The sequence below is a fragment of the Chaetomium globosum genome, genomic scaffold (genome assembly GCF_000143365.1).
Source record: "Chaetomium globosum CBS 148.51 scaffold_6 genomic scaffold, whole genome shotgun sequence".
Taxonomy (NCBI): domain Eukaryota; kingdom Fungi; phylum Ascomycota; class Sordariomycetes; order Sordariales; family Chaetomiaceae; genus Chaetomium; species Chaetomium globosum.
This window is the reverse complement of record NT_165981.1, coordinates 2,573,326-2,596,361: the sequence shown is the minus strand read 5'-3', so window position 1 is coordinate 2,596,361 and position 23,036 is coordinate 2,573,326. Positions and strand designations below refer to the sequence as shown.

General features: G+C 56.2%; 8 protein-coding genes across 8 annotated transcripts; 5 read left to right on the top strand and 3 right to left on the bottom strand.

Moving 5' to 3' along the window:
- Positions 1-657: 657 nt before the first annotated feature.
- Positions 658-3,132, top strand: CHGG_09153 (uncharacterized protein; the record flags this gene model as incomplete). Its single annotated transcript, XM_001227079.1, has 3 exons — positions 658-1,435; positions 1,485-2,844; positions 2,994-3,132. The coding sequence occupies 3 exons, from the start codon at positions 658-660 to the stop codon at positions 3,130-3,132; spliced, it is 2,277 nt and encodes a 758-aa protein (XP_001227080.1).
- Positions 3,133-3,796: 664 nt separating this feature from the next.
- Positions 3,797-4,580, bottom strand: CHGG_09152 (uncharacterized protein; the record flags this gene model as incomplete). The annotated part of the gene is made up of 3 exons (XM_001227078.1): positions 3,797-4,069; positions 4,164-4,387; positions 4,541-4,580. 3 exons carry the CDS (start codon positions 4,578-4,580, stop codon positions 3,797-3,799), a joined length of 537 nt encoding a protein of 178 aa, XP_001227079.1.
- Positions 4,581-4,806: 226 nt separating this feature from the next.
- Positions 4,807-7,409, top strand: CHGG_09151 (uncharacterized protein; the record flags this gene model as incomplete). The annotated part of the gene is made up of 5 exons (XM_001227077.1): positions 4,807-5,321; positions 5,451-5,950; positions 6,012-6,537; positions 7,092-7,161; positions 7,272-7,409. The coding sequence occupies 5 exons, from the start codon at positions 4,807-4,809 to the stop codon at positions 7,407-7,409; spliced, it is 1,749 nt and encodes a 582-aa protein (XP_001227078.1).
- Positions 7,410-10,444: 3,035 nt separating this feature from the next.
- On the top strand, positions 10,445-12,567 carry CHGG_09150 (uncharacterized protein; the record flags this gene model as incomplete). The annotated part of the gene is made up of 2 exons (XM_001227076.1): positions 10,445-10,652; positions 10,793-12,567. The coding sequence occupies 2 exons, from the start codon at positions 10,445-10,447 to the stop codon at positions 12,565-12,567; spliced, it is 1,983 nt and encodes a 660-aa protein (XP_001227077.1).
- A 376-nt stretch (positions 12,568-12,943) lies between these two features.
- CHGG_09149 (uncharacterized protein) lies at positions 12,944-14,984 on the bottom strand (the record flags this gene model as incomplete). Its single annotated transcript, XM_001227075.1, has 2 exons — positions 12,944-13,645; positions 14,316-14,984. The coding sequence occupies 2 exons, from the start codon at positions 14,982-14,984 to the stop codon at positions 12,944-12,946; spliced, it is 1,371 nt and encodes a 456-aa protein (XP_001227076.1).
- Positions 14,985-15,745: 761 nt separating this feature from the next.
- On the top strand, positions 15,746-16,492 carry CHGG_09148 (uncharacterized protein; the record flags this gene model as incomplete). The annotated part of the gene is made up of 2 exons (XM_001227074.1): positions 15,746-15,773; positions 15,846-16,492. The coding sequence occupies 2 exons, from the start codon at positions 15,746-15,748 to the stop codon at positions 16,490-16,492; spliced, it is 675 nt and encodes a 224-aa protein (XP_001227075.1).
- A 210-nt stretch (positions 16,493-16,702) lies between these two features.
- On the bottom strand, positions 16,703-18,907 carry CHGG_09147 (uncharacterized protein; the record flags this gene model as incomplete). Its single annotated transcript, XM_001227073.1, has 5 exons — positions 16,703-17,277; positions 17,337-18,084; positions 18,144-18,358; positions 18,432-18,624; positions 18,803-18,907. 5 exons carry the CDS (start codon positions 18,905-18,907, stop codon positions 16,703-16,705), a joined length of 1,836 nt encoding a protein of 611 aa, XP_001227074.1.
- Positions 18,908-19,723: 816 nt separating this feature from the next.
- CHGG_09146 (uncharacterized protein) lies at positions 19,724-21,645 on the top strand (the record flags this gene model as incomplete). Its single annotated transcript, XM_001227072.1, has 5 exons — positions 19,724-20,177; positions 20,251-20,492; positions 20,625-20,961; positions 21,084-21,381; positions 21,435-21,645. 5 exons carry the CDS (start codon positions 19,724-19,726, stop codon positions 21,643-21,645), a joined length of 1,542 nt encoding a protein of 513 aa, XP_001227073.1.
- Positions 21,646-23,036: the final 1,391 nt, after the last annotated feature.

The window sequence follows — 23,036 nt, the reverse complement described above, 5'->3', positions numbered from 1 at the left end:
GAGACGAGCGGCAGACGATGGAAGGACTGGGTTGGGGCGGATGACGGCGGCGTCGGCTTGCGGCGGCTTTGGTAGGGATCTGGCAATCGCGGGGCCCCGCAAAGTCCCAATTCGCCAGGAACGCACTTGGGGAAGTGCCCTTGCGCTAGGACAGGGGTCGAAGCCCAAGGTTTTGGGATGGAAGAAAGTTGAGATGAACGTCGGTTTGACACAAGAGGTAAGTTTTTGGTGAATTAGAAAACAGTGCCGACATAACATCAAAAAATGGCCAATTCGAGACTTGTTTCTCAATTCCTCTCCCGATGACGTCTGCGCAACGCTCTTGGCGCCTCCTGACCCTTGTCAGATAGCGTTGCCCTGCCAACAATCACGCATTCTTTCCATGCACAGGATCAAGGCACAGCGCCAACACGAGGTCGCAGCGACCCAGGAATCGAATTGGGAAGAGATCTTGCCTGTGACAATTATTCCAATCTTTATCTCCAAAATTCCTGCGTAACCACAATTCCGGATAACCACCTGCGGCCGACCACACCATGCATTCCTAACCCACCACATCCGATCACACAACGTCCCACATTCCATCACAACCCGCAGATCACACACAAGTGAACCTAGCTAGCCAGAAAGAACAGAGAAAAGAAAACCCCCCAAAAAATGCCCCGCAACCCCTCCGCAACCCGCCCCCCCGACCGGGACCGCGACGCCCGCCGCGAGCGCCGCCACCACCGGCGCAACTCGTCCTTGGCGCCCGACGACGACGACCTGCAACAGCAGCACCAGCGGCGGCGGCGACGGCGGCCCAGCACAGCGCGGGCGGGCGGTGCCGACGACCGGAGCTCGGAAGAGGGCGGCGGCGGCGGCGGCGGTGGTGGTGGTGGTGGTGGTGGTGGGGTGTTGTCGGCGGCGGCGCTGGCGAGGCTGAATCGCGCGAATGGGTCGGCGCCGCCGTTGGCGATGCCTGGGGGTGGTGGTGGTGGTGGGAGGGAGAGGGTGAGGGAGAGGGAAAGGGAACGGGAGAGGGAGAGAGAACGGGAGGTGGAGAGGGAGAGGGAGTTGAGGAGGGAGAGACGGAGGGAGCAGGATAGGGAGAGGGAGCGGGAGAGGAATCGGATGAGGGATCGGAGTCGCGGGTATGAGGTTGTGGATGTCTCGCCGCCGGGGGAGAGTGAGAGGTATGATGTGGTGGATGTGTCGCCGGTGAAGGAGGGGAGGGGGCATAGGGGGCCTGAGAGGGATAAGAGGAGGAGTGCTCGGGTGGTGAGCGGGCCGGTGCTGGAGGAGGGGAGAGGAGGTGGTAGCGGCGGTGGTGGTGGGAGAGGGTGGACCGGGTTGAGGGGTGGTGGACGAGGGAGTGATGATAGTATGGGGACCGAGAAAGAGCCGTTATGGAACGGGAAACCGGCGCCGTGGTACAAGCAGAAGAAAAAGCTATGTAGGTTGCTTTTGTCCGAGGAGGAAGTGGGTTACGCTGACAACGGCAGGGATCCTCATCGGTGTCTGCACCGTGCTGCTTATTATCATCATCATCGTGGCGGCTGTGGTGGTCCCCAACTCTGGCGGGGATGACAAAAAGCGCGATGGAGGTGGAAGCAGCAGCGACAGCGAGAGCGGCCTCGGAGGGGTATCACCGGACAGTATACCAAAAGGGGCCCCGTCTTGGCTGAACCCATTCGTATGGGAGGACACAGCCGACTTCAACCTCACTTACACCGACGAAACGGTCGGCGGTCTGCCCCTCATGGGCCTCGACACGGAGTGGGATGATTCTGCAAAAGCCAACGACCATGTGCCAGCATTGGACAAGCCATGGGGCGACTACGCCAAGCGGCCAGCACGAGGCGTCAATGTGGGCGGCTGGCTCTCGCTCGAGCCATTCATCACGCCCTCTCTCTTCAACTACGATCTCCGTATGGGCATCGTCGATGAGTACACCCTCTGCAAATACCTAGCCAAACGATGCGAGAGCGTCCTCGAGAAGCACTACGCTACTTTTGTGACGGAGGACACCTTCAAGGAGATCCGAGATGCCGGGCTCGACCACGTCCGCATCCCCTTCTCCTACTGGGCCGTGGAGGTCTACGACGGCGACCCCTACGTCTTCCGCACCTCATGGCGCTACCTACTCCGAGCCATCGAGTGGTGCCGCCGCTACGGCCTCCGCGTCAACCTCGACGTGCACGGCCTGCCCGGCAGCCAGAACGGTTGGAACCACAGCGGCCGACTCGGTCCCATCAACTGGCTGAACGGTACCGACGGCGCCCTCTGGGGTAAGCGCGCCCTGGAGTTCCACGACAGCCTCTCCAAATTCTTCGCCCAGCCGCGCTACAAGAACATCATCAGCCACTACGGTCTAGCCAACGAGCCCAAGATGACCTTCCTCGACTCGCAGGAGGTCCTCCAATGGACGACGGACGCGCACGCTCTCGTACGCAAGAACGGTGTATCAGACGCCATCGTGGTCTTCGGCGACGGCTTCCGCGGCCTGCACAACTGGCAGGGCGAGCTGCAGGACCTCGACCGGGCGGCGCTCGACGTGCACCAGTACGTCATCTTCAACACAGGCCAGATCGTCTTTAACCACACGGCCAAGGTGCGCTACGCGTGCGAGGGCTGGACCGAGCAGACCCTCCAGAGCATGGATCGCAGCACCGGCTTCGGCCCCACCCTCGTCGCCGAGTGGTCCCAGGCCGACACCCGACTGCGCCAAGCACCTGACGAACGTGGGCTGAGAGAACCGCTGGACGGGCTCGTTGATAACCCCCGACGGGAGTGGGGATGTGACCCACCCCGCGCTGTCCGGCGCAGGATAACTCGTGCAGTTGTGACGAGGCCAATGCGCCGGTGAGCGAGTGGAGTGACTCGTATAAACAGTTCCTGAGGATGTTTGCCGAGGCGCAGATGTCGAGTTTTGAGAAGGGTTGGGGGTGGTTTTACTGGGTTTGGGATACCGAGGATGCGTAAGTTTCTCCTCTCTCCTTTCTCCTTTCTAGTTGTTGTACCACTCTGGGGATATTGTTGCCGTTTGAGATTGGTGTTGCTAACGGGCGTTGTCAACAGACCACAATGGAGCTACAAAAAGGGGCTCGCGGCCGGTGTCCTCCCGGCCAAGGCATACGAGAGGAGCTTTGACTGCGATTTGTCAGACATTCCCAGCTTCTCGGATCTGCCCGAGACATACTAGTGCATAAAGAGAAGATGGACGGTTTATTTAGGGGATTCCGGCGTTTCGGATTTGCAGCATGTTTGGTTGTTTTATAAAGTTGGACAGCATCGTGGGGGCATGCCATGAGTGATGTTTGGGATACCAGGGGGCGGGGTTGGGGGGGGTTGATTTACATCGTACTGTGAACTTAGAACACGAAGAAGCAAGCCATATTGGAACTTAGAACACGCAGTTGGACATCAAGCGCAAGTAGAGTGTACAGTTACTGTGTACAGACGGCTCCAGAAACTGTATTATAATATCTCCTCGCAGTGCTTTCTAATACCGGAACAAACTAAAAAGGAACCATGCCGCCTCTTTTTCTTGAGACGGGCTGTCAGGCTCGGCCGGGAACACGGCGGGAATGCTAGCTTCCTTTCGACCAACCGCCATTTCCAACCAAAAACCCCCTGGACAGAAGGATGTTGCACTAGGCTCGGCCAAGATGAGATGATGGCGAACCGCGAGAGCAAGCCGCGAGAGCAAGCAACGGGCCGTCGTGATCCATGTACGCCATGTCAAACAAAACCAATCGCGCATCTTCGCGCTCGCGGATGTAGTTATTTGCTTACATATTGTATCCTCCATACCCTATACTTTGTACTTGGTAGGGCGTGTGAAAATACAATAGGGAATAGGGCTGCTGGGATGAGTCCGGGGACAACTCGGGAACTTATCCCCGAGGTGCCTCTTCAAGCCACCCTGCCACCCACAAGCAAACACGGGGGATGGTAAGGATGGCAATGCCGTGCCCGCTGCTACAACCGAGAGCCGGGAGCCATGTGCCGCCCAAGCGGGTCTCCACAGCCGACAACCTCCGCTCAACCCCGTTTTCTCCTCCCACAACGCTTCGTCATTGGTGCGCTGTCGTTTCGTTAGGGTCATCAATGTCCCTCATCTCGAAGTTTGCTAATCATTCATTGCATAAGCCATGTTGGATACGCGAAGGCAGCCGTACTGTGTAGTGGTTGCGGTTAGTCAGGCCGTCTGGCAGTGAATGGGAAAGCCTTGTTCCCTCCAACGCCTTCTCGTTCCACTTGTGGTCCTTGATTTTGATGCTGGCCTTGCCCCCAGACGGGCGTGGGCGACCCAGTTTCCCCGGCCCCCTGGCTTCAATGACACCCTCCTTCAAGGTTCGATGCTGCTTTGACGCAGTCGCATCCGCCGCTTTAAAATTGATGGCTCCATCGAGCAGAGTTTTGGAAGAGTGTTAACCCCAGAATGGAACCAACAGCCCCCACGAAGGCCCTGTCATCCGCACTCGGAGATCGAGGTCCAGAGTGGCCAAGAGCCGTTAATAAACGTCATGGCATCCCCGTCTTCTGTCCATCGTACATAGCTTTGCTGGCCCATCGTCATTCAACATTGACAACATTGTGTGCCCGTAACCCGACGTGAGTGACGCTCTACACCGAGTGACTCAAGTGAAGCCCAAGGACCCATCAGACCCCCATCATAACCCTCCTCTACATCAACCTCCAGCCACTTCTCGGCTCGAGATCTCCCGAGGCCACCTACCCACCCAACTCGCGTATCATCCACCAAGCAAGCCAGGTCAGGAACCCCTAAACAAACAAAAACAATACACACAAAAAAAGAAAATGGACGAGAAGCCCCCCCGGCCCACCTCCGGGCACGGGAGCGAGAACGCCAGCCTCGCCCCCTCGGAGAGCGCAACAGCAACCGACCCCGAGAAAACCAACAGCAGGACCTTCGAGCCCATCCGGCCCGGCAACACGGCCGCCCGCCCCGCCTCACACAATGGCGGCACCCGCCGGCTCAGCGCCGAGACGATCGAAACCCTCCGGCGCGAGCGCTCCAACAACGGCTGGGGGTGCGACGACATCGAGGCTGATGCTGCGGGCGGCACCATCGCGCCGTATAACCACCCCGGGGGTAAGATGAAGAAGAAGGGTGGTGGTGGTGGTGAGAGTGGTGGTGGCAGTAGTAGTAGTACTGATGGTGCCGGTGATGGCGGTGCGGATGCGGGTGTTGTTGTGGATCCGTTCGAGGTTGGCTGGGAGGGAGGGGATAGTGATCCGTTGTGTCCGAGGAGTTTTCCGACGTGGCGGAAGTGGTTGATTATTGCGATTACGAGCGTGGGGTCGTTTTGCGTGTAAGTTGGTTCTGGTTTCTTGTTTGCGCCTCCTCTCTCGGTGGGCTTTTTGCCTGGGTATGATGGGGAGGGAGGGGATAGGGGGTGGTGGGATGGAGCAGAAGCGCTGACTCAGGGGATTGAATCAAGAACGAACGCGTCGGCATCATACACGGCGACGTATGCTCAGATGAACGAGGAGTTCGACAACTCACGGCTGGTGGCGACGCTGGGTTTGTCGACATTCGTGCTGGGGATTGCCTTGGGTCCGTTCTGGTCGCCGTTGGCCGAGTTCTACGGCCGGCGGCCGATTTATCTCTGCTCTTTCGCCGGGTTCATCATCTGGCTGGTTCCGTCGGCGGTGGCGAAGAACATCGAGACCATGATCGTGTCACGCTTCTTCCAGGGGTTGGCAGGGAGTGCGTTCTTGTCTGTCTCTGGAGGGACGGTGGGAGATTTGTTCACCCGCGACACCATGCTTGCGCCCATGGCGATTTTTGCCCTTGCGCCTTTTGTTGGGCCGTCGACGGGCCCGCTGGTCGGGGGGCTGATCAACACCTACATCAACTGGCGCTGGACGCATTATGTGTTGTTGATTTGGGCCAGCGTCTTGTTACTTACCATTACGTTGTTCGTACCGGAGACTTATCGTGAGTGCTTCTGTTTTGCTTTGACTGACGCTGGGGGGGAAATGCTGACTTGGGCGCTTAGATCCGGTGCTACTCAAAAAGAAGGCACAAAATCTCCGGAAAACGACCGGCGACGACAGGTGGCGCGCGCCTCTTGAGAAATCCACCAAGTCTGTTTCCAAGACGGTCGCTTACTCGCTGCTCCGTCCCTTCCAAATCCTCATCTTCGAGCCCATGGCCGTGGTGCTCAACATCTATACGGCTGTTCTCCTCGGTCTACTCTACCTTTTCTTCGGCGCCTTCCCGCTCATCTTCCGCACGAACCATGGTTTCAACCTCTGGCAGGTTGGTCTGACCTTCATGGGCCTGTTAGTATCCATGATCCTCGCTTGCTTGAGCACCCCTCTCTGGACCAGGCTCCGGCACAACATGGTGGCGAAGCGGTTCAAGGAGACGGGCGTGCTCAAAGACGAGCCCGAAGACCAGCTGCCGCCTGTCATATTCGGCGCCCCGCTGATCACCGGGGGTTTGTTCTGGTTCGGCTTTACGACATACCCCGAGGTACACTGGATCGTGCCTATCATCGGTTCCAGCGTGTTTGGTCTTGGGTGAGTGCAAATCTACTTGATGCTTTCTTTTGGTTTGCGTTGAGTCTCTCATCGGCTGCTTTCTCCTCCGAATTACGGGTAAGAATGCAAAAGGAAGTGAACCTTTTTGGCTTTCTTTTTTTTATGATAAGCTTCAACCACGGCAGTGGCACTCGACGTGCTGGACGGTGGATAAGTCTTAGAGGGGACCCCAGCATCCCGAAGTACAACGACAGTGCGCTTGACAGTAGCCATGTCGATCTGCTCTTACGCCACCGCCTTGATTCGTTACTCTGTAGTCATGACTTTGTCAAGATGTTCCAGAGCTGCCGCATCCTAGCCTCTTTCTTTCGATCTTGCATATCCGAAGCATGCGGTCATGTCGTTACCCGTCGCTAACCGTGGTTTGTTTCTCAGGATGTCGTTCGCTTTTACGGGAGTCTTCACTTTTCTTGTGAGTGTAACCCATCCCCGTGGAGCACAAACGTGCCCGCGGCCGGCGGCTCTTGATCCGGTGCAACAGCATTGGGTGAAATAGGCAAAAGGTGTGCTGATACGAGCTCGTGGCTGTCTAGGTCGACGCATACCCACGGTACGCAGCCAGTGCCCTGGCATCCAATGCCTTGGTCAGGTGCTCCTTCGCAGGTAAGCTTCCCCTCTGAGTGTTTCATACCTCAACTAGGCCTCCTGCAGCACTGGTCGGTCCGGATACAGGCTGACGATGCCTAGCGGCATTCCCACTGTTTGGTATCCAGATGTACGAGGCCCTTGGGTATCAGTGGGCCACTGGGCTCGTGGCCTTTGTGACGCTCGCCTTGATGCCCTTCCCTTACATCTTCTTCCGGTACGGCAAGAGGATACGAGCCAGAAGCAGATATGCGACCACCACATAAAACGATGGGGGGACATCAAGGTGGAGGCGAGGGAACACCCGTCTGAAACCAGCCCAATGGTTGAAATAGACGTGTCCAGTGTTGCAGCGAGCTCGGCTGTGATCTGCCGTGAACGCGTCGGCAGCAGATCTGCACCGGGGAGCAGGCCATTTCAACCGGCGGCAAGGCGCTGGTGGCTGACTCCATCGATCTCTTCACGCTGGCCATGCATCACTCCTCGACACGGCCTGCCCACTCTCAGCGAGTCTTAACGGCGCACAACCCCGCTTGATGGATCTTGTCTTATTTGGCGGAGTCAGATGTCAGCCCGGGCCCGATCTACTGGATGCCACGGGAGACCAGATGTCAGGGGTCAGGGTGTGAAGGACAGGTAGTAGGGGAATGGGAACTAGACGGAAACACTCGACTCCGGATTCTGGCCCCTGCGGGTTGGCTGGCTGGCGATGCCACCGCAGGTAGGGGGTGGGGTGGCCATTGTGGTGGCGGAGAGGCCTCTATGTCGTGCGTCTTTTGGGGAGGCTTGACGGCATACTGCTTCTGGGTCACAACCTGTTTTGGACAAGCCACTAGGCACCCTGCGCAAGACCCTCATTCGGCCACGGCGGACGTACCCGTTGGCGCAGGCCGTGGCCCAGGATAAGCCGAGGTTGAAGAGAGACAGAGCTCGGCGGTCCGATGATCTCCCAGGCAAGGCTGCCGACCACGAACTGTGCGCATCATGAGAGGAGCTATTAAACCTATTGTATTTTATTTTATTTTAATGATATACCATGTTCTATAAAGCGGGGCTTCAATGTTGGATTCTGCAAACCTTGAGCTCATAAATCGAGGAAGAAGTCTGTGTTGGACCTCGGCTGGCCATCAAGGTACAGAAGCAAGTCCCATCCATTGATATTGGTCAGAAAGGTTAGATGTACCTTGCCATGAGAGGGTGATGGCTGAAAAAAGGCTGGCTGATGGCGACCTAAGACAGGTAGGTTTTGTCCGAGCTGACACGAACAGAACTCACCGTCAAAGCGGGCTTCCAAGAACAGGAATAATGCCAGTTTCCCAGTCTTGGTGTTTTGGTGTGACAGGTACGTACTTTCAGCCCTCAAGTTGGGTTTTTGTTGGAGACACTTGCAGATCCGCGGTCGGGGTTCGGTTGGGGTTGCGGGCCGGGGTGGCATTCCGTGAACCCTGCGGCGACGGCGGCACGGCTGGGCGGCCACATGCAAAAATGATGCAAAGGATTCTATCGGGTAATTGTTCCAACTACTTGCTCCATGCTTCCTGTCACCGACAGGTATGCATACCACAAAACGAGGGAGTCACCAATTAGGAGACAGTTCTCCGACAAGTCAAGGGCCGCCGTATCCACTGCCGAGCCGCATGCGATGGAGGAAAAAGACTGGGCTGGACCGTCAAGGCCGAAATCGATTGAAAAGGTGAAGAATTGATTTGATGATGTGCTTCTTGGGGCCGAGATTGCAAGGGTAGAGAAAAACCCCGCAATTGGCGGGAAGAAGGAACGAGCTTTAGCTCGGCTTATGCCCACCGCAGCTGGGAAAAACTACTGCACACCGACTCCGAGTCAACCTCAGGAACCCATGACCTTATTCCAGGAAAAGAGCACCACACCAAATCCCTAGACCCACGCCTAGCGTACCTTATCTCTCTCTCCACCACTGCCATGCAAACCACCGGGTATGCCTAGTCGGGAGTGCATTGAGTTCGGATTACACTAGTTACTGTTTGCAGCGCCGTCTGATTTTCACCCCACCTCGTCTCGGTCCGCCTCTATCACACCCATTTGCACTCTTGCCTGTTTTGCTTTTCTCAAACTAAACCCAGAAACTCGGACCTTCGCCATATTGCGACTCGGCGACGACAAGCTCTTTGCATTGCGCCCGCCGGAAGCGAAGCGCGGAGGTTGCGACAATCGCGGGAGAGGAAGAAAAACGGTCCGGAAGAGGAGGAGGAGGAAAGCCGCGGGGATGTTGGCGAGAGAGACGTAGGGAGTACGAACCACACTCTCGATCCGGCCTCGCAAATCGTTGAAGGATACCGACGCCTAGCAAAAGCCACCCGCTTCGACGTCCCGCATCCGCACCAATTGCCCACTGGATTATCCTTCTGCGCCGCCTCGAAGAAAGCCCACACCACCTGTTCCCGTCCCCTACCGACGCACTGTCAAGGGCTCACGTAGCCATACCGCCGACGGATAGTTGCAGCTTGAATGCTTCCCTATCACTCCTGTGCGACCCTTACCTACCAGAGCTCGAAAGCTCCCCCGGGCCGCACCCGTGCTTTATCCGCCGCCGCGTGACTCGAGACCGTCCGTCGACGAAACCACACGTACACACATACATCCATCTACCCCAACGGCTCAACTTCCGCCAGTTCCGCCTGGGCGGTGGCCTGTCGCACAACGACACCCTCTGCCAAATTTCCCCGAACCAATTAACAGCATCCCCACGAGAGCCGCTGAGAATACGAGACAGCCGCTGGCCACCGTGTATCGGGCCTCATCAGCTGGCATTGACACCATATCCCATTCATTTTTTTTTGGACCGGCGATCAACACTTCTTATTGCGGGAGGCTACAGTAAAGAGGAACAGCCCAGGAAGCCACAGGAAGCCGTTTCTGCTGCGCCCGGTCTTGTAGAGCCTCTCCGCAACTGTTCGTTGCCGCCCTCGACGCCTTAATTAGATGACCAGTGGGGACTCGCCGTCCACTGAACTTGGCACACTCCTTCTGGGATACTTGCTTGCGTCGCCTCCTTCAGCTACCCCCGGCGCGTGCCCTGACAACCAGAGCGACGTGCAGCGCCAATCACTTGCCGTGGTGGTGCCACCGCTGTGATATTGCTGCAGGGCCCTTCAACGTTAATCCTCTGCTGTTCTTTTCAGATTCCCATTGCGGAAGCGGACCTGGCCTGCGTTGAGCTGGGTGTTCCTGCATTACCGCGCTGTCCGACCAGGTCGGGCCGTATATAAGCTAGGCCGTGATGGCGGAAGACAGTGGGCATTCCCCGCGGGACACTTCGGGCGCCATGTCTGATAGCGAAAACGAGTACGACGAAACGGACCAGCTCGTCAAAGAGGAGGACGAGAAGATGTCAGACCAAAGACTCACTTCGGAAGGCGCCGACACCAGTGCAGAGCCTAAAAAAAAGTACGACCCGAAAGATCCTCTTCGGCCTCGGAGAAAAAAGGCTAGGCGCGCTTGTTTTGCCTGCCAAAGAGCCCACCTTACATGCGGTAAGACTCTACTCTCTATCATCTCTGGTCCCCCGTTGTAGGAGCTTCATCCACTCCTTCCTACTATCACACTCATTCATGCTTGCTTGTTTATGTACCCTCTGAAAAATATGGGTTGCTGATGCCGACCGCTGCGATAGGGGACGAGAGGCCATGCCAGCGATGTATTAAGCGTAATCTCATGGAGAGCTGCCAGGATGGAGTCAGAAAGAAGGCCAAGTATTTACATGACGCGCCCCCCGAGGCATTGAGACCTGTTTTGGGTCCAAACTACAATCCAAATCCAACTCCACGGCAGAATGGCCACCGGCATCCGAGTATTCAGACTTCTGAGGCGTCCTCCAACCAGGGGACCTTCTTCTCCCAATCGCCTGCTACTCAGTTTCCTCTGTTCTCCGCCGCCCAGACGCCAATAGGGAACTTGGCAGAAACTCTTCCGTTTGCAAACCAGCAGTCGCCAACCTCTCCATCCTTCCAGACATCCGGGAATCCACAAATCAGCGGCATGACCGTGCCACAGGTGTCGAGCCCCATGACGAACTTTGGCACTCTACCTTTCGACCCGAGCGATCCGAATATCTACAACTTCAACCTTGAAGGCCTCAACTTCGGTAGTCAATATGGTGCCATGGAATTTGGCATGCTCGGGCACATGTCATCGGGTGCCGCCGAAACACCTCCGGGGGATGCCACTATGGCGCGGTCAGCAAGCGGCAGCCTCGGTTTTGGGCCCGGCGTATTCGGGAATGGCGTTAACCAGTTCGACAATGTCTACGAGGGGAATATTCTGGATGGCTTCCTCGGTCTTGATGCGAATCACAATGGCCTCTACTCCCAAGGTAACCTACAGCATGGCCTTCCCCATGCGTATGCGATTGCCGCTGGGCCAACCAGCATCCAGAGCCCGAGTACCGACACCAATAGCCCGCAGCCGACTCCCCTCGGTTTCGAAGGATCTCCCACGATGGCTACCTTCTCGACAACGCCAGGGAGCAAGCCGGCGAACCAACAGCGGCCCTCTACGAGACAGTCAAATGCCATCGCAAAGCTCGGGCAGCAGTCGGTCTTGGGGAAGCGGCAACGCGACCCCTCTTTCGTCTACGACACAGTGAAGGAACCGTTTGGATATGTCTCAAGTTTCCACAAGCTCTTCATTCTCATCCAAAAACGGTTCACGGCAGCGCACACGTCGCGCATCGCGAAATCCCTGGCCAGCATCCGGCCGTCATTGATGGCGTCTACCAAGAACTTGACAAAACAGGACCTGGTCTTCATGGAGAAATATTTCCAGCGGTCTCTGCTTGAATATGAGGAGTTTATGCACCAATGCTCCAGTCCCACCCTCGCCTGCAGACGGACCGGCGAAGTCGCTATCGTGAACAAAGAGTTCTGCGCGTTGACGGGTTGGACGAAAGATGTGTTGCTTGGGAAAGAGCCAAACCTCAATGTCAACTTGGGCGGCTCTGCATCGGCAAATACCAACTCCAAAGCTCGAGTCGGCCTCGCTACCCCGCGTCTCAAAAGTCTAAACACAGAGTCCGGCGGATCTACAGATGGCCCGCGGCCCGTTTATCTCGCCGAACTCTTGGACCACGAAAGTGTCGTGGAGTTCTACGAAGACTACTCCCAGCTAGCTTTCAACGACAGCCGAGGCCACAAGACACGCAAGTGCCGTCTCCTCAAGTACCGTGCGCCGGACAAGGACGACGGCACAGGGGAGAGCAGCACCGACGGGCAGCTGCCGCAGAAAGATCCTCGTAATAGTATTCTGAGCAACCGCGTTGCAAAGATCGATGGCGAGCACGGGATATCGAAACTTGAACGCGACGGCAAGCTTGAGTGTAGTTACACATGGACCATCAAGCGCGATGTGTTTGATATGCCCATGCTATTCGTCATCAATGTAAGTACGTAGTCGTTTTATTGTCGCGTTAGAGGGCCCGAGCAATCGACTGATGGCATCGCAGTTCCTACCATGTTATTACCGAAGCAACAGCCAGCTAGCTGTCTGACGGAGCCATCGAGGCAACCCAAAGGGGATAGAAGGAAACGCAAAACGGGGCATTGACGGTGTCGGGTAAGGCGTTGGATTCGGATACCTCTGTACATGGTTGTTGGAGGTCTTTTTGGAGGGTATACCAGTCTACCGATTGTGCTGGTGGAATTCAAAACAATGCATCGATTTTCCACCATCCCCCTCGACTCCAAGTTTCGCTTGACAGCTCTGCGCTTTTTAATCTTATCAATGACTAGCCATCCAACCAACGCCTCACCACACCCCTCTAAACCACCTACTTCCCCCCTTCCCCCAACTCATCCGGCCGTATCAACCACCCGCACTCCAACGACCCCCTCAACACCTTGACCCCTTCCCCAGGCACATCCACCTCGACATCCACACCGCTCGGCGCCCACCCCTCGCGCGCCAGGCTGCGCTTAGCCACCTCACAGTCGAACTCAATATCCGCAATCAGCGCCTCCAGCCCGCTGTAGTCCTTCTCCTCGCGGATAAAGCCCGCAATCAGCAGCCGCATCTCCACCCCGTAGAAATCCGCCCCAAACCGGTGCAGCACATGCACCTCGGCCGACCGCACCGTGTTCTTGTAGAACGGGTTGTACCCGATCGACATCACCATCGGGTACACCGCGAACCCGTTGCCGCCCCGCTGTCGCTGCTCCCCAGCCCCACCCCCATCCTCGCCTGGCGCCGCTGCCGCTGCCGCTGCCGCTGCCGCTGCGGCGGCGGAAGAGGTGAGCGAGTCCGGGTGGGAGGCGGGCAGGTTGAGCGAGGCCCACCCGAAGTAGACGCCTGAGGGGATGGAGGAGATCCAGGGGGTTTGGGCGTCGTCGACGGGCAGGTTGGCGGTGGGGATCCCGAGCTCTTTGGACCCGCGCCCGAAACCGCTTATTACGAGGCCGGACATGCGGAAGGGGTAGGGGGGCGCGGGGCCGGAGGGGTCGCCGATGAGGGGGGGGCGGTTGGGGGGTTGGTGCTGCCATGTTGGGGGGTGTTTTTTTTTTAGTGTTGTTTTGTGTTTTGGTCTTTCTGGGTTGGGTTGCTAAATGGGAGTGAGAGATGTCGATGGTGGTGAGAAGATTGTGAGGCTGGTTCAGGGCTGAAGGTGAGGGAGTCAGCTGGTCCCGGTCGCTGACACACCGTGGAACTGGGATGGAAACGGGGTGAATTCCTGTAGCGGCGGGGTAGTGGGGTAGCTGCCAGGGGAAAAGGGTCCAAAGATAAGATAACTGGCGTGCCTGATGGGACGAATTTAAACTACCTCCCTACTTGGGCGGCAGTCTGAGCCTTTTTATATCAGACACGAACGACGTTACCAAGTACAGTCCTGGTCTCCGGGGTTTGGTCGGCTAGTTTAAATGTCCGGTCTTACAGCTACGAGGTTAAGTTCCGTAGATGGCCGCAGTGGTTTGGAATGCAAGAAAGGTGCTGGTTCAGTGATTCCGCGCATGGTCCCCATGTGTTTCATAGATAATTATGGACATACAGGTGGTGTTACACAGCGTCTCGACTCCTCAAGTCCCAAGGCTCGCCTATTCCTCCCCGGGCTGTTCCGGCCGTATGGAGAATGCCTGACTGTCTACACCATAACGTCTTCCCTCTCCCATGCCCGATTAGTCCTTCCACTCCGTCCGGCCCAACCTCACGATGTCGCTCGACTCCAGGACCCAATATTTCGACGGCGCCTTCCCCTCGGCAGCAATCTTCGCAGCGTGCACAGCCGCTCGCGCAATGACCTCACCCTCCTGTCCCAACTTGTCCTGCAGGCCTAGGCCGAACCACCTTCCCAGCGCCCTTGTCGCGCCGATAAGGAGAGGCGCGCCCTGATGCGGGACCTCGCGCTCGGCCAGAATAATTGCCGGCCGGACGATAATCGCCTGCTCAAAGTCCAGCCCCTTGATCGTCTCCTCCACGCCTTTCTTCATCTTGCTGTAGGGCAGGTAGTTGGCGAGCAGACCCCCCGATCCGGCGCTAGAAATGAACACAAAGCTGTGCACGCCGGCCTTCTTTGCGGCTTGCGCGAGCTCCACGTTCAGGTCGTGGTCGATCTTCCACTGGTTGGCGATACCGCCCGCTTGCTGGCGGGTTGTGCCGAGCCCGGAGTAGACCGTTGATGGGGTGGGCTTGATGCCTGCAAGCTTCGCGCCCCATTGGGTGGTGTCAGCTTCGATGGTCGCGTGCAGCGTTGGGCCGGTTGATTTGGGCGCCCGCCGTGAGATGGTGTGCACTGCGCTGATCGAGCTGTCGGCTAGCAGTGTGGCGAGGATGCCGGAACCGATGACGCCGGTGCTACCAAGGACAAGATTTGAGGCCATGTTGCTAGCGAGAAAATATTCGAATCGAGGAGATGAGGTGGGTGTGGGTGGATGTTCAGATCGTAGGAGTAATGTCCGTCAAAATTCCAAGATGCAACTGGGTTGGGTTACGAATAAATAGGTACCCAACAATTAACTAACTAGCGAGAAATGCCGGCGACTTATTGAAACAGCAAATCATTTCAAACGGCGCATGCAGCGAATGCCAGCGAGCGAGGCCAGATTAGATGCCGCATTCGGAGAAGAATCAGGCCGGCTCCTAATCGATTCCGGTGCCCAAGTAGGTTTCAAATGATGTCCTCTGCATCGATGTCGTCATGTTGCTGGGGGCCTGGAAGCATGTGAAGAGCATCGCATCGACCCTAACCCTTATCATTCGAGTGGCGCCCTCTGGCCAAAAAAGCCGAACTTTACAGGGAAGCAAGAAGAAAAGAGAGGTAAATCAAGAGACAGAAAGAGGAAGAAACCAAGTGAAATAAATCAAATAAAAGAAACCGAGATAAATAAATCAAAAGTACACTTTGGGCTTGCGAATGGTTTTCTTATCGTTTCTCTAGTCGAAGGTTTCGTCGACACCCACACTCGGAGTTCGACTTTTTTTGGTCCATGGTGTGAGTGGTTGCCGGGAACACCAAAAAAAAAATCTCGATTGGAATCAACAACCCCTCCATCGCCGCCCCGCATCGAATTACGCCCACCCCTTGAACAGCAGCCCTTCCCGCCATATTCCCTCATAGCCATCACCACAAATCCACCCGACCATGGCCAGCACCTCCAATCCCAGTCCGGGTATGCAAGAGCCCACCATCACTACCCTCCCTTAACCATCCCTTAACACTAACTAACCCACCCTCCCACCAGCAACCTGCCAAGCCAACTTCGAGCAAAGCGTCGCCATATCGCTGCACCTCTGGGAAGCGCTCGGCCTGGCCGTGCAGAACAACTGGGGCGGACCCGACTCGGCCGACAAGCGGGACTGGTTCGCGGGCGCCGTGGTCGAGCTCTTCCCCGACGTGTCGCGGCTCACGCCCGCGCAGCTGCAGAAGAAGAACACCACCGCACAACAGCAGCAGCAACCCCCCACACAACCGACGCAGAGCGCACCAAATGGAAGCGGGAGCGCCGAGGAGCCCGACCAGGCTGATGTTGAGTCGCTGCTGCTGCAGGTGATGCTGGACGAGTTCGAGGTTAACGTGGATGACGACTCGGCGTTCGAGGTGGCGGAGCAGGTGGTGCGGCTGCGCGGGGACTGTTTGAGGGGCAAGTTTGATGAGGTGGAGGCGCTGCGGCGGCGGTGGGAGGGTAAGAAGGGGAACAAGGTTGTCTTTAAGAAGGCGGAGGACCAGGATGATGATACGGATTGGGATACGGATGACGATGAGGAGGATGAGGATGATGATGGTGGGGATGTTGAGATGAACGATGCGCCCGCGCCGCCGAGGAGGGAACGGCAGGAGCCGGAAGTGGATGAGGATGGGTTTACGAAAGTTACGAAAAAGAAGAGGTAGAATAGTTAGGGGTAATAAGTGGTCTGGCGGCCAAGGTTTGGCCCGCTCAGGTATCGTTATTGACTACTTATATACGGTTGGGGGATCAGGGAACCTACAGTTGTTATATGACCAAGAGGTAGGGAAAAAGAAAGCTGATCCAACTCCACTATTACCCCCTTGGAACGACGATACCCGCGCCTCGACCCCGAACGCCGGGAACACAGGAAATTACTCCCAATCCTCCTCGTCGCTGCTGTCATCGCTGCTTTCACCCTTATCGCCGCGTGCCTCCTTCGGACTGTTTGGAGCGTGGCTGGGAACGCCGGATCTAGCCCCAACCACGTCATAACTCGCCTCGCTGTCCGCCTGCGATTTCTCGTCGTTGGACTTTCGTGGCTCTGACGGCTTGAGGGAACTTTGGCCGGCCGCTGGTGGTTGGATTGTGGCCGATGACCCCGTCGAACCTGGCCGTCTTGGGACTCCCGCCCTCTTTCTAGGTCCAACATCGGCCTCATCATCCGACTCTTCATCCGAATCATCCTCGTCGGAGTCCTCATCTGAATCCTCATCTTCCTCGTCGCTCTCCTCGTCACTGTCCTCTGCACCCTTCTTTTTAGCCTCCTCCTTCTTTGTGACCTCCTCAACCTTCTCCTGTTCCTCCTCCTTCCCCTTCCCCTGACTCTTCCCCTCTTTCTCCTCCTCTTTAACCTCTTTCTTAACATCCACCTTGGCCTCCTCCTGTTTCTTTTCCTCCTCCTCATCTGAATCCTCATCCCATCCAACCTCCTCCTCGGCCGCAGCAGCTATTCGTTGAGCGTTAACATGAGCTCAACCGATTTGAATTGGTACTCCTTCCACTTACCCTTGAGCAGATCTTTCCTCCGTGCCTCAGCGGTCTCGATGCCGTGCCTGAGGAAGTAGTATCGCTTCCAGAAATCGGCGTACGGGACCTGGTCGGGCACAAGCTTTTCCATAGTTGACCTCAGCTCGGGGTATTTCTCCAAGTCGCTGCTGATATCCGCCGTCTTCTTATCGATGTCAAACTCCTTCCCCCAAGTCTCAAACTCAGCCCCAGTCCCGTCCTTGCTGAAGCTCTCCGGTGACGTGTGGATGACATGCAGCTGCGCATCGAACCGCGATGTGTGGATCACCCTCTTGCCGTGCGCATCCTTACTCTCAAAGAGCACCCCCGTATTGGCCCGGCTGCTGTCCGCCTGGTCCCCACTCGGAGGGGCGATGGTGATGGCGTCACGGAAGAAGTCCCGAAGGTTGGAACCAAACCGGAGAAGTGCCTCGTCTGCTGCGTCCTCCGCTTGCTGGAGGTCCTTCAGCCGCTTCGCTGCCTCGCCCCGCAACCGAGAGAGCACCGTCTCCGACTCCTGGAGCGCGGCCTCCGAAGACAGGTCCTTGGTTGCCGTGGGCGTCTTGTCGGCATTGTCGCCAGCTTCTCTGGTCGCCTGGTCCGGGGATAGCACTGGCGGGGCGGAGGTGTTTAGAGACAGTCCTCGTGTGCGTTGGATGATGGACTGGCGCAGGTCGGTGAAGCCGCGTGTGGCATCCTGGCCCACGGCCGAGAGCTCCTGTTGGGCCTCGCGGTAAACAGATCCACCCTGGGAGATATAGTAAGCACGGTGGCCGCCACGCGGCCCGAAGCGAAGGAAACACACACCTGCTTCACCACGGTGCCGAAGAAGCCCCCGATCCGGGCACCCCAGGGGCTAGAGGAGAAGGCGCGGTACGCATCTTGAAAATCGTCATTCAAGCTTGGCTGAGGGGCCGGCTTCTTTTCCCCAGACGACGAGGAATCACCCTGTTCCTCTGGGTAAGTTGATTCTTGAATATGATCGTAGGCAATGTCCATCACGACGGTGCCTGTTGCCGACGCTAGGAGATTGGGTAATCGTCCAGCTTCTAATATATTTAGAGTTATCTCGTTTGAGACGGCCAAGTTACATACGCCCAGCGTTGCTGTCGTCCCTCGAGTCTGCAGAGGTTCGATTTAGGTTGGGACAGGGCTCATGGGCATCATGTCGGGTCGCCTGCCGCGGTGCGGAGATGCAGCAACGCGGGGTCCACTGCCAGGCGTAACGCACGGTCCACAAACCGATCGCCCTGTCGGCTTTGGCAGGTCTTGGCAACTTGTCTCGCCCCTAAGTTCCATTGTATCAAGGAAGTTACACATGGTTCACTTTATCTCAGGGGTGCGGAATCGTTCCAGGCTCGAGGATACCAAAATACAAACCTGGAAGTTACTTGTACAGATGCGATACGCTAAAAATCACTCGTTGAATACAGGCAACCACTGGGACGGATCCGATGCGCTGATACCGTAGTGCCAAAGAGCGAGCATGCAACCGAATAAACCCGGCGATCCTGGTCTGACTCAGCGCCGCCCGGATATAACAGCATAAGGCAGGAAAGATGCTCGGGCATCGTGGGTATGGGGATTGAATGCTTTTCAGTCTCTTCTTTGTCGGCATTTGTTCGTGAATTTGAAAAATTACGAAGAATTACCTAGTTGATTCCATTTGCCTCCTGGCAGCCGTGGCAGTTGGTTGGAATCTTGAGTCGTCTGAAGGAAGGGGCTGGATTCGGTCTTGTGGGGCAGATATGCCGTCAATGGCGCACAGACAAGGCCAATTCCCAAGCCTTCCATGAACGCTGACAAATTCGTGGCAGCAATCAACCCACTTTCCGACAAATCCATCTGCCGCTCGGTCTGACCCTTCGCCCGCCCGCCTTTCCGACATCCGGGGTGAACAGCTGTGGTCAGGTGCAAACTCAAGGCAGCCAGGGGCCAGGAAAAAGCCACGACTTTTCCCCATCTCCACCACGCCGCTGTTCCATCGCCACCTCCGACCTTCCACTCGACCAGTCTTTCTTGGCCTGAGGCAACTTCGCCTTGATCCCCCCCGCTGGCTCAACATTTGCGGCTTGCAGTCTTTCCCTTGCACAATCTCCCGTTTCCAGAAAAAGTTGAATTCTCTGACGTCGTCGTCTTGCCCTTGGTACCTTTGTCCAACGTCCGATACCCCGCCTCGCCTCCGGTCTGGGGCTCGGACTTAGCGCCCCATCGCCGTTTTCGCTTGTCGCCCACGCCCTTCAGCGTTTCGTCTGATACAATATCCGTTCTTTCGGTGTTGTCGGCCACTGCAGTTCGTTCTGCGAGAGCGCTTTTCTGAACAACACCTCGCAATACCAGCTCCTTTTCTATTTCATAATCGAGCGCGGTCTAGCGAGTTAGCCAAAATGACGTCGTCACAGAATCCATTGCAGGGCCTCGTTCTGACTCCGCAGCAACAGAGCCTGCTGTTCGCCGCGCTCAATTCCAATCGTCCGAGTGACGCTGCGCAGCCCACCAATGGCTTCAATATGTCGCCGGTCCGGTTTAATGGTTCACCCATCCAAGCCGACGGTCTGTCGAGCTTTCAGAACAGCCCAGACCTTGATTATGAATATGACTTTGCCGGAGCCGATTCCAGTTTTGATTACTACGACGATGCCGGTCAGGCCAAAATGATCGGTGATCTACCTGGCGCGAAGAGGGCGCTCAAGTCGGAGTCCGGCGATGCTGAGTCGCCGGAGAAGAGAAGTCATCCTGATGACGAAGAAGAAGAGGGTCCAGGAGCCAAGCGGCGGGACAGCGAGGAGAAGATGGCAAAGAAGCCAGGCAGGAAAACCTCTCACTACAGAACCGACCTCGGTAGGTTTACCCAACAGGCATGGAACATGAACATAGCAAGACAGTTGCTGATGGACTCTCCAGAAACGGAAAGCCCAGAATCGGAGCAGCGCAGCGGGCGTTTCAGGGAGCGCAAAGAGAAAACACCTGAAAGATTCTAGAAACACAAAGTCCAGGAAGTTGGAGAAGTTGTCCGAGGACGCGAACAATGAGAAAGAGGCACTCCGTGCCCAAGTTGACAAAATGACGGTCGAGTTGAATGAGTACAAGAAGCGATTGTCGATGCTCTCAGGCGGTCGACACCATCCCGCAAGGCCCTGCCTCGAGCCTTTGGCAGTCTTTTCGTCAACAACTTGAACGCACGTCAACTTGGCCAATTTGAGTTCCCCAAGTTCGGCAGTCTCCCGGGTCCTCCCATGAACAAGGCCAAAGAAATCCCCGTCAACACAATCACAACCATCGAAGAAGGGCAGCGCGGACCACCGGAGCCCTAGCGAACACTCGCAGAATGGGGTCAGCCCGGGGGATTCGAGCAGTTACAGCCAGGTCGGTCTGGACTCTCAATCCAAGCAGGACCTGGCGGCTCTCTCCTCGGGGCTCTTCACGCCGCCTCTCAACAACGGCCAAGGCACAAACGGGTCGTCGGTCAGCCTCGACTCACACTACAATATGGGTGGTCCCACGACGACAAGTTCGCCCTCTGCGTCCTCAAACTCTAACATGGGCGGCCCGAATTCTTCTTGTGGAACGTCACCCGAATCATTTGCCCAATCACCAATGGGCTTCAAGCCTCTCGACACCTTGAGTACAATTGGAGAAGAGCAACCCCAGCCTTGGCAATCCGTCGCAGGGTAAGCAGTCCCACTCGGCCGCGAACAGCTAGTCCACGGCGGTGCCCTTAAGGAAGGCATAACTAACATGCTTCAGGTCTCGGTCATTTTGCCAATACAGGCATTGAAGACTTCACGCAATGGCTTCCCCAGAACGACTTCCAGTTTGATCCGGAACTATTCGGCGGCTACCGTGACCCTCAAGAGAACGTTCTGTCGCAGGGCTTTGACGAGGGCTTCTTCAACGACGCAGTGGATATGGATTTTCTCACACCATACAACTTACCGATTCCAAGCCCAGTACCACCCAAGAAGGACCTCATCTCTCAGATCGATGCTGCAAAAGATGCCGACGAATCCACAGCGGATCTGGTACTCAAATGCAACGAAGTCTGGTATGTGCAACTAGCCTTCGACTTGCCATGCAATCTCACTAACAAACCAACAGGGAGAAAATACAGAACTGCCCCAAGGCAAAGGGCGGCGATTTCGACCTGGACGGTCTTTGCGCCGACTTGCAGAAGAAGGCCAAATGCGACGGTACCGGTCCCGTGGTCAGTGAGAAGGACTTCCAGTACGCCATCAAGAAATACATATGCAAGGAGAAACAGGAGGCGGCCAATATCGACGCCTACGCCAAAACGCAGGCACAATCCTAAGTTTGTTGCTCTTGTTTCGGCACCGTTGGATGTATTGTACAACAAATGGGGGTTACTCATAAAGGGCAGGTCGGGTAGCATCGTCCCTGGACCTTCGGTCGACACAATGGAGTTTAACTGGGGAGAAAAACATATGGGGGTAAGGCGCCTAAGACGGCAGGGCTTGGAAACAAGGTCTCGGAATCAAGTGATGCGGCACCGAATGCTGATCTCCAACGAAATCATGGCATGGAGTAATGGGCGGATACCTATTTGAGTGGACTTGCAACGAAACTTCATATACGTTTGTACCCGATAGGGGTTTTCCTTCTTGTTTGGTTGGTCATTTATCATTGGGCGGTTTCGGGAGTTATCGATGAATTTAGTAACGGTGCTCGTTATTTTCGGGCGAGACGTAACAAGTTGGAGTTGGTTTTCCCGGCAAATCCTCAACTCGGCTCCCTCTTGTACTGTCATAATTGGCACGGTTCCTGTCTTTTTTCTTTGGTCTCTCTTCGGACGTGTGTCTTGAGTATCTCGTTCTTCAGTAGCCAGTAGCAAAGAATATGAAATGAAATAACCTCGACTGTGACATGGGGACTTCTGTGATTACTCCAGGAGTTGAGGCGAGTTGCGCCTACGTATATGGGGCTTCGTTGTCGCAGCATCCCCCTACTCTCATCTATCCGCCCCTGATACCAACACCGGCCCTCGGCGTCAATATTTACCCTTACCTCTGACCCGTGGACATTACTGCTAGGCGAAGGAGACTCGTCGTTACGAGTGCTAAAACAAACAAACATCTTCACAGATGGGCACTAGGGCGAAGGGCATAGATAAGCGGCGATGTTTTCTCAGGGGTATCCACAGCGTCAAGAGACGGGCGCCAAACCAACAACTAGACAGATAGACAGACGGATAGATATCCAAACAAGACAGGCGAACAAGCAGCGAAATGGCAAACCAGGCGCGGCTCAAACAAAACCAAACCCAAACTACGCAATGACGGAAGAATATGCTACTCGAAAAAATAATAACAAAAGACTAAGGCCCATAGACTCTGCTCATGCTTTGCTCTTGCTCAATGACGACGACGATGCCATGCATACATGCCCCCAGCCGGAAGGCAACAAAAAGACAAAAACTGGCCCAAACACAGCGCAACAGCCAACTCAGACCAGGGAGAAGGGAGTCCCAAAGCAGGAGCATAATCCTGACTGACTCCCAACCCAGGTACCTTGACTCGAGCCCCTGGTCTGAAGGCCCCGCGTTCAAGCCAAGCAAGGCTTGGTTGGTAACTCGAGCCATATCCATCCCATTCCAACCCTCCTCCTCTCCCACCATACCATACCCTACCCCCGCTGTATATATGGATGTATGTAAATGGCGCCGCTTCGCGTATATGCACCCGC